The sequence below is a fragment of the Tauraco erythrolophus genome, chromosome 5 (genome assembly GCF_009769465.1).
Source record: "Tauraco erythrolophus isolate bTauEry1 chromosome 5, bTauEry1.pri, whole genome shotgun sequence".
Classification (NCBI taxonomy): domain Eukaryota; kingdom Metazoa; phylum Chordata; class Aves; order Musophagiformes; family Musophagidae; genus Tauraco; species Tauraco erythrolophus.
The window spans coordinates 82576907-82587275 of record NC_141469.1 but is presented as its reverse complement, the minus strand read 5'-3'; the positions used below and the strand labels follow the sequence as shown (position 1 = coordinate 82587275).

General features: G+C 43.5%; 1 protein-coding gene across 1 annotated transcript; it reads left to right on the top strand.

The window, feature by feature from the left end:
• Positions 1 to 788: 788 nt before the first annotated feature.
• STAP1 (signal transducing adaptor family member 1) lies at positions 789 to 9648 on the top strand. The gene is given in 8 exon segments (XM_086612521.1): positions 789 to 926; positions 3859 to 3933; positions 4619 to 4732; positions 5408 to 5464; positions 6364 to 6524; positions 7873 to 8001; positions 8645 to 8705; positions 9520 to 9648. Coding segments are annotated over 8 exon segments (864 nt in total).
• Positions 9649 to 10369: the final 721 nt, after the last annotated feature.

Genomic DNA, 10369 nt, shown 5'->3' with positions numbered 1-10369 from the left:
TGACTGATAAGGGGAAGGCCAGAAAGGAAGTTAAACATCATGGTTCTGTGAAACTGATGGAAATTAACACCCCTCATTTCATCAGGACCAACATTTCATTCCTGAACTACCATCTCCCATCACGATTTCTTTAAAGACTCTGGTACATTAGCTCTTTCACAATGGAAGTCTCCCTACATGCACGTTGCAAAGTTGATTTATCCTTGCCAGTTATAAACAACTTTAGATTTATTTCCAATATTACTTTAAGTGTCCTGTAATCCCCCTAGCCATTTGCTAAAGAAAGTTCTGTGCTCCGATAGTCTCAAAGTTAATCCATGTTCCCAATGAAAAATTTAAATATTATTTCTGAGTCAGCTGAGAGCAGTCCCCGCCCTGGCAGCAGCCCTTGAAAAATCTGGTGCTGGAAGCCATAAAAAGCGGGCTTTTCCACCATGACCTCCAGGTGACACCCGTCACAGTAATGATGCACTTTGGTACCAGCGTGCTCATCATTCGAATGTCTTCCCCTCGAGCAGTCCTGAGGAGCACGCTCTGAAGGAAAAGATCGGTTTAATCCATTCAGTCCAGTTCCCCCCACAACCATACACGAAGCAAAGAGTCGGCGGTGTGCACTGACCTGAAAGCACGTACGGAGACTTCCTCTTTGAGATGTTGCTTCTTCCTCCCGGTCACCGGGTGAGTTCTCTGGCTGAGGCTGATACGGAGCAGACTGAGAACGGGAGAGAAGGGAAAAAAAGAGCACAGCAACAGAGGATATCCAGATACCCTGCTGAGATATCCAAAGGATGTCTGGAGGCATTAGGGACCAGCCTGAGGAAATTCCTCAGCCAACCCCTCGGCGAATCTTCCAGGAGAGGCAGAGGATCACGGGTCTGCCGTTGTACTTCCAAGGTTATCTGTCTGTCCGGCACTCAAGATGCCAGGTAAGGTGCGCAGTCCCGGGAATTGGATGCGTTGAACTATTTTTTTCAAATCTGTATTGGTGGGAGCTACAAGCCTGCGATGGGAAACATTTCTCAGCATTGGCTGACATGAATGGTTGCACCAAAATAGAGACACCGAGTTATTTCTGTTCACATTACTGGGGAGATGGTGTAAAATAATCACATAAGGTAACCATCAATATCTCCATTATAATTTACTATTACCTATTGACACGTGGGATGCATTTGACTGATTTCATAGCTGCCACCGTGGTGAAAAGCCAATGCAATATTTTTAATACCAAGAGCAAACTTTGACATGGTTATATCGCTCTGACGCATCCCCTATTTACTGGAGAACAGCATCCATCCAGAAGTCTTCAGCGACACGCCACTAGAAGTACCTGTGAGATTCTCTACATCTTTTTTTTTTTCTTGTTAGTAAGGTCTGATGATTTACCATATGTGGACTAACTGGGAAAATAAGAGTGATTTTTTTTTTTTTTGACCCAAGATAGCTCAGACACAAATCTGTAAACACCTCAGTGCTTGTTTACGTTACAGTAGCATGTATGTTCAGAGCATGTCCCTAATCGAGCTGATTCATAGAATCATAGAATGGTTAGGGTTGGAAGGGACCTCAAAGATCATCTGATTGCCCTTTTTTAGCGCTCGACAATGACAATCCCTGTACTTAGGGTTACAAAGTGGTTTTCACCCTCCTTACACTCACATCTCTGTAAATGCAGAAGCGCAGAGTAGAGAAAATGAGAGTCACGCAGTGCTAAAGGCAGATATAATCACAAGAACAGAATAAGCATGGTGGTTGGCAAGTGGAGGACTGTCTCCCTTGGGAAGGGACCCCACGCTGCAGCAGGGCAAGAGAGTGAGGAGTCCTCCCCCTGAGGAGGAAGGAGCAGCAGAAACAATGTTTGATGAACTGACCTGCAGCCCCTATTCCCAGTCCCCCTGTGGGAGGAGGAGGTAGAGAACTTGGGAGTGAAGTTGAGCCCAGGAAGAAGGGAGGGGTGAGGGGAAGGTGTTTCTAAGATTTGGTTTTATTCCTCATTATCCTACTCTGATTTGATTGGTAACAAATTAAATTCATTTTTTCCCCAAGTTGAGTCTCCTTTGCCCGTTACCAAAACTGGTGAGAGATCCCTCCCTGTCCTTGTCTCGTCCCACGAGCCTTCCATTATATTTTCTCCTCCCCATCTCACGAGGAAGAGGAGTGTGCGAGCGGCCATGTAGTACTTAATTGCTGGCTGGGCCTAAACTGTGACACGCAGAAAATGAGAACTCCAAGAAACAAAAAGTAGACTAATAATCTTAGTATTAATGCTTCTGCAGTGCTAGAAATTATTTAACACATTGCCCTATTCTGTCTAGCAGGAGAACACCTGCAAGTTTAATAAAGCTCCTTGTTACATTCCTTTATTTATATCCCTTTATGTAAAACCTTTTTTTCCCCCTGAACAATCCATCCTTCTGAAATTCAGTAACTCCCATACTGGAACAACAAAAACTCACGGGGCAACGCAGAAACACGCAGCCAACCTGAAGAGACTTGTGTGGGACTGACCAGGTGTATTACCACCATTGCGAGACCAGACGCCCAAGAGAAAAACATATTCGTGGCTGTGAAACAGTAACAAGTGCTCCTGGGCAACTACTACGACTACATTTCCATGGAGCAGAAACTCCAGTTCCAAAATTTCCCATGCCATCCAGCCCCATACCACAGCAAGCAGCCTCAGCCTTCGTTAACTTCCCAGAGGCAGATGGTTTAAGAAGGACGTTTACCTTCACACAGCACTGGAGTGTTCCTAGGATGGGGCTCAGAGGCTGAATGCTATAGAAATTTTACACTAGTGATTTGACAGAAACCACCAGAAAGACCAGTTAGAAGCTACCAGGGTAAAGAGCAAGGATCACCTGCAGGATACTCCAGAGAAACGTCGCTTGCTTTTATTTGTATAACCTATCAGACTTCACAAGTTATTTCTTTTCTCAATTTTTGTGATGGTGTTTTAAACCCCCACCTCGAAAAACAAAACCAAACCCAACCCCAAAAACCAAGCAACAAACACAAAACAGGTAGTTAAACTGAAAACTAGAACAGAGTTTCTGTTTTACAGGAGTTACCTTCCCCTAACAGCTATAGTTCTCAGGGTATGGGGCACATGAAAACAGAAAAACCTTTCCCATCCCTCTGGCATGACTGCGTTAGGGAAGTTAGAAGAGTCTTTCAATGGTATTTACCTTGGCATGGTGTTGATTTACAAACATTACTAACAGAATTTAAAGACAAAGCGTGTAAAACAGCACTTCAAAAGCAAGAAATCCAGTTAATAGGTCAGACTACAATCCAGCTCCATGATCTCCTCCCTGTAGGAAGTAAACTGTCAGGGTCAAAACTCAATGCAAATAGGCACCTCAAGAGAATGGTGTTCAGAAGACTGGAGTCTTTAGACATGTTCATCTCACACCATTTTCCACTTGTAGGCCTTTTAGGGAGAGCAAGATTTTAAAGTGGCATTTAAAATACATTTTCCTTCCATTACATATCCCCTTTAAATAATTTGACAAATTGTTGAAGAATGTTTAAAACATTTAAATTAGTTAAAAGTAAAGTCTTCTAGTTCCATGCCAGATTAGGATATTAGAAAACAAAGCCTAGATATATATAGCCTATAGAGAGAAATATATAACCTAGAGCCTATATATGTTTTTGCCTGTAAAGAATTATTTACTCAACTTTTTCTTGCATAAACTGCCTGCAAAAATACATACTTGCTCTTCAACCATCTTTAAAACACTGAAAACTAATGTATGACAACACAGTTTCTTCTTAGCAGTTCTTTCACTTTCAGCATTTTGTGGGAACTAAAAAGATCATTTTCACAAACTGACACTTCCTCTTTTCCAACAGGAATTTAGAGTGTATTGGACAGAACTCAGAGGAACTATGCTCTTCTTTTATGACGATAAGAAGCCCCAACAGTGAGTAATGTGCTCTTTGTAACTACCTATCGGATTATGTGCATCAGTTATTTTCATCAAGTAATCCTTAGGTACTCCAGACACCTCTCGACACCCTTTCCTCTCTCATCTGCATAGTCACCAAAAAAATTGTATGGAACATTGTAACAGAAAGGCTGAGATCAAAGAAAGCCAGAAGGAAGCAAACTATAGTGCATTAATTTGCCTTATCAAAACAAAAAAGGAGTATTTTCTTGGCACCTGAGCTACAAACGTATCCACGTTGCTTCATAATTTTATTGAGTGCTTTTTCCTTGGCTGTGTACAAGGGTAAAATTATCCTGGTGTGTAACATGATTTTTCTTCATGCAGCTGAGGAAACAGTGCTTGGCATTATTATGGTATACTGTGGCTGAGAGTTTAGTTGGGCAGTCACCAAGCAAACACTCAGGGAGGTCTCGTGGATTTAATCTGTTTGGGATTATGAAGATTAGGATGGGAAAAATCCAGAAGGTAAGTTGTTTGTAAGAAGAGTTTATGTAAGCCGAAGGAAAAACTGAGCTTTGGCACATCTGTCAGTTAAACTTAACCCAAGTTCTAGCAAAAAAAAAAAAAAAAAAAGGTTTAAATCTATTTTCTTCTAAACAAATTCCTTTGGATTTTTGGTGAAAATTACAACCTGTGCTATTTCTCTTTTCCCTTCCCCTTAGTACTCACAGAAATTAGATATATCAGCTTTGACCTCAGCAACCAACGTTTGTCCAGAGGAAAATGGCTCTGCACAGTTCATCCTGATGCTGCTGGATGGGGAACTAGAACTGAAGGTAAAAAGAAGCAAGCTGTGACTCGTAAGCCACTTGGTACTTTATCTCCCACAGATATTCAGAGCTCCATTTTGATGTGGGAAGTACAGCTGCCTTCTTGACATCTGAGTGCACAGCCTGCAGCCAGGCAGCACCAAAAGGCAGGCAGAGAGGGAAGCAGGGCAAAGGAGCCTCACACCAGGGAAACTGCCCCTCAGGGCCTGAAAAGTTTTTCTCAGGAGTACCTGGAAATATGAAAAGAGCAAAGAATTTAACAAGAAAACATACAGGAGAAACCACAAAGTACCACACTGACAGGCCCATGTCACCTGTAAAACCAAGGAGATAAATTATCTGACCACCCTGCCGTTCAGGAGCCACACAGACTGTAGTGCTCGGGGACTGTCTAGAAGGTTTTATACTTGAGACTCACCCCTCTCCTTAGCATAACCTTCTCCTTTCACTCCAACAGAGCTTTTAATTTTTCCACCTTCCCACCTCTGTCCTCTCCCCCAAATTTAACATGGAGTACTGGGGAAGTGCAGGGTTTCAGGGTGTGATGTAGCTTGGCAGGGAGCTCGTATACAAGCATGGTGCTTCCAAAGGGGTGAGAGTTATTTGAGGCTTCCATATGAAGTACCATACTTATTGTTGTTGCTGTAGTTGTTCTTACACTGTCCTTTTCTCTTCTCTCAGGCTAATGACTGTGAGTGTGGGAAAGAATGGAAGGGTTTTATTCTCACTGTAACAAAGGTATGGAAGAGTTTTATACCTCCCTTCACATCAAAAGTGTCTACAAGAGGTTTTTGTCTTCATGCCACCAGAAGTTGGCTTCCACAGGCACAACGCCTCGCTTCTAAGGTGTTTGCACACACTAAACTGTTGAGAGTATTTGTTGTTTCTGTGTGGTTTTTTTTCTTGAGGAGGGCAAAATTCAGGCACATTTAATTCCAGCTCATCAGCAATACACATTCTGCCATGGAATGCAGTCAGCCACAGTTCCCAATCCATGGAAGAAAAAGACTTCTAGCACAAGTCCTTCCCCTGCAGCTGTGAAAAAGGGAGCCTGCTCTGAGGGAAACAACTCGCTAGGTCTTTATCATGGGATAAAGACATAACCAAAGAAGTGACCAAACTGCACACCGGAGAGAACTCCTCAGCCCTGTGTTTTACTCTACTATTCTTAGCTAAACACACTTTGAAAATAGTAAGACCCTCTTTGATAACGACAGTGGAAAAATAAATGAAGTTTGTTCATAAATTACATTGGCCTAGCTGAATCACTTAAGAAGCCGAGGATGGCTGAAATAGGTTAAATGACATTTACACAGCCTTTTGCAGTATAGCAACTGCAAAATATCTTTGGGGATTCTCACATCATTCCATTTTCTGTCAATGCACATTCCTTCTAAATTAGGACACAGACATCCTTATTCCACTGTTCCAACAAAAACACCTGTGCAGCATTTTATTCAAAGCACAGGCATACCCAGACCTTCCAGATTATCACAGCTGCTTAAACCAAGCAGGTAAGAAAGATTTCTGCACAGCAGCTGCGCTCAGAGACAGTCTATGATGCGCACACAGAATCGATTGCTCATAATGTTTGTCCATTTTTTCATTTTCTTTCCAATTTCGCTGTTAATTTCCAGATGTCAGTTCCACCAGATGAGTCGTTACTACCTGAACAACTTACGAGAATGCATGAAGTGCTGGAGAAGGAAAAGAAAAGAAGAATTATGGTTAAAAACTGTTCCAGCACATCCATGACCAGAAGCAGCTCTCCCAGCAGTACACTGACCACCATGCCAGTGTAAGCTCTGACTGAACTGTGTGAACCCCAGCCTGACTAAAGAGTCTTCCCTTCTTCTTTCAAAGTATCATTTCCAGGCAGAGGTTCAAAATTCAGCTGTTGTTCAAGGGTCGTATAATATTCAAGGAACAAAATCTACCTTAAGGCCTTTATAGAGATTTCCTAAGGGACAGATTACTCCTGCAGCTTTCTCACGATGCCTTTTGTTTCGAAAAGGCCAAGTGCAGCGTATTGCTATGCTTAAAAAGCTTTCCAGAAAGCCACATGTTGGGCTGCTTTATTTGCCCTTCCAAGAAAATGCTGATTACCATTGAGGAATTCAAGGAAAGTCCAGGTTACTCTTCTCCCATCCTTTCCAAGGGTCCAGAAAACATCATACTTGTACGAAAATTTCACTTTTGTTTTTTTACCAGTACAAGTTGGGGACTGAACTGCTGGGCAACAGCACAGGGGAAAGGGACCTGGGGGTCCTGGTGGACAGCAGGATGACCATGAGCCAGCAATGTGCCCTTGTGGCCAAGGCGGCCAGTGGCATCCTGGGGTTTATTAGAAGGGGTGTGGTTAGTAGGTCAAGAGAGGTTCTCCTCCCCCTCTACTCTGCCCTGGTGAGGCCGCATCTGGAGTATTGTGTCCAGTTCTGGGCCCCTCAGTTCAAGGACAAGGACAAGGAACTGCTGGAGAGAGTCCAGTGCAGGGCCACAAAGATGATGAAGGGAGTGGAGCATCTCCCTTATGAGGAAAGGCTGAGGGAGCTGGGTCTCTTTAGCTTGGAGGAGACTGAGGGGGGACCTCATTAATGTTTATAAATATGGAAAGGGTGACTGTCATGAGGGTGGAGCCAAACTCTTCTCAGTGGCATCCAATGATAGGACAAGGGGAAATGGATATAAGCTGGAACACAGGAGGTTCCACTTAAACATGAGGAAGAACTTCTTCCCAATAAGGGTACTGGAACAGGCTGCCCAGAGAGGTTGTGGAGTCTCCTTCTCTGGAGATGTTCAAAACCCACCTGGACACGTTCTTGTGTGATCTGATCTAGGTGGTCCTGCTCCGGCAGGGGGATTGGACTAGATGATCCTTTGAGGTCCCTTCCAATCCCTGACATTCTGTGATTCTGCGAGAAGGCCAAAGCACTGCTGTCCTGAATTATGTTCCTATAGTAGCAGTAATCAGAAGGAGTCCTTCAGATGTCTTGCTTCTCGGCAGCCATGGCTCGTTGCCCTGGGTAAGCCCAGCGTTGTGAAGAGATGTGAGCCCGGTAGACTGTGTCTCTTCCCACAACTCAGAATGAGGTGGCCTTGCCAGCGTAACTCGCACTCATGACATTTCTCTCCTCTCTTCTGTGCAGGTGCTTCTATGCAGTATCTCGGCAACAAGCGACAGAGATGTTAGAAAAGAACCCTTCATGTGGGAATTTGATCCTGCGTCCCGGCAGCGAAAGCAAGAACTACGCAATCACTATCCGACACAAGCTGGAGTAGGTTGATTCCACAATGTATTATCCCATTTTTAACCAGTGTGCACTGTATTAAAAGCTGAATTCTTAGTACCCAGAGTTGACATATGAAACACAAGCCTTGCCTTCAGGCTATTTTGAGAAAGGCAAATGAGGCAGCAGGGGCAGGCTTGAGACTGATTTCTTGGTTCTCTCCTCTTCCAAAGCCAGTTAAACAAAGAAGTAACAAAGATCAGCCAGCAAAAGCCCATTTCCTTGGGTAAATGGGCTTTCCTTGTTTGCCATGAAACCCAACTCAGTTTAAGAAGTCATCACGCAGAATGAAAACGGGCCAAGCCGTACCCCTTTGTAAAATGAACAACAAAAAAGGAAAGAGATAAGTATTTTCAAACAGTAACTTAGTCTAAAAACACACCACATTTCAACTGAACTGCCCTGTTTTAGCTTTTGCACAGCTTCAGAAGACACCAGGAATGACATTTGCAATTAATTCTCAGTGTTTCTAAACTAAAAAGGGAAAAAACAAACCCTGCCATGCACCTTCAAAAAGCTCTGGGGATATGATAAAGCACACCCATTGCTCCTGCAAAGGAATTCATAATGACAATGATACATGAAAAAATATTTCATTTCAGGCAGTATATCAACTATCATTTTCTTTCAGCTTCAAGCACTACAAAGTGGTATCCAAAGGAACAAGTTACATTATCGAATTGGAAAGACGGGTAAGTGAGGAACTCCCTTGTTGAAGATTCTTTAGCAGCTGTAAGAAATATCACTTTGCAGAAAATTAGAAAAGCTCTAGTAAATTCCTAACCATAATTCGTGAGTCAAAGTACGCAGAGAGTTCACCTCTCTTGTTAGTCCAACTAACCTAATCCCAAAGAACAAGTTATCTTTTAAGAACTAGAAAAGTAGGGGGGGAAAAAAAAAAACAAAACACATCAGCATCTTCTAACCAAAATAAAATCGAACCACTCACAAAACACCCAACATCGCTTAATTTTATTTTTTTTTTTTCAACTCAGGCTTCAGTATTAAGTCTGAAAGCTGAGCTCTCATTGCAGCTACAGGAAGTTCAAAATCCACTCCGTGTGACTTTGAGAACTATAATTAACTTAGTTGAAGTGTGAGCAAGGCCGCATGGACCCTGTTATTTGGTTTAAAACAGTTTTCTTTCACTTTTCTTAAGACATGTTTAACTCATGGCCTGAGAAACATCCTATTGGTTTGAAAAAGCATCTGCTATTTTACCATCTGCTGAAAGAGCACCATCAGTCATCGGAGAGTGCAATGGTGCATGGAGCTCTCTCGGTTTGTTTACTCACTGGATGGAAGGGAAGGAGTTCAAGGGTGAAACCATTAGCATAGATTGCAGAGGGCTGTCCTAGACTTGGCTGCATCCAAATCCAGTATCAGTTATTTGAGAAACATTGCTAGGGATCCCAGCCTGCCCACGTTTCTGAAAATGTATTCTTAACACATGCAGCATGTTTTGTTTGGTGGGGTTTCTTTGTTGTTGTTGTTTTGGTGAAACAGGTGACTCTCCCAAGCCTTCAGGATGTTGTCAACTACTTTGTGACCCAAACCCAAGGGCACCTGGAGCCGTTTGTCATACAGACAGGTGCTGCAGAGGACCCAGTGTTCAGAAAGCACGCTGGTTGCTGAAGGCACACACAGGAACGGTCCTGCTAAAAGAGCCACAAAAAGCAGAACTTCACGCTATTGAAGATAAACAGAAGGCATTCCCCAGGCTACTCTTTCCCAATTTCTAGCACAGCTCTGTTGGCCCTGTAAACCAAAAATGTGATGCAGTTTCTCCCGAAGAAACTTCTGAGATTTGAGGAGGGTAAATAACCCCAGTTCCTGTAGATTTGTCCTGGTTTAGCCGAGCCGGCAGCTCAGCCACCACGAGGCCGTTCGCTCACTCCTCCCCGCAGTGAGGTGGAGAGGAGAAAAATTTAACAAAAGGAATGAGGGTTGAGACAGGAGCAGGGAGGGATCACCCACCAACTGTGGCCCCCCAGCAAAACAGACTCAGCTTGGGGACAAATCAATTTAATTAGTTAATGTTCAATTCAGAGAAGATAACAAGAAACATAGCCAGATCCTTAAAAACACCTTTCTCCCATTCCTCCCTTCTTCCTGGCTCTACCTCCTCTCTCAGTGGCACAGGGGATAGGGAATGGGAGGGAGAGTTGCAGGTCAGTTCGTCACACGTTATTCCTGCCGCTCCGTTCTTAAAGGAGGAGGACTCCTTACACTCTTTTTTTTCCCCTGCTCCAATGGATCCCCTACTCACGGGACACTCCACAGACTTCTCCAATGCAAGTCCTTCACACAGGATGCAATCCTTACCCATCAGATTGCTCCAGCGTGGGCTTGCTCC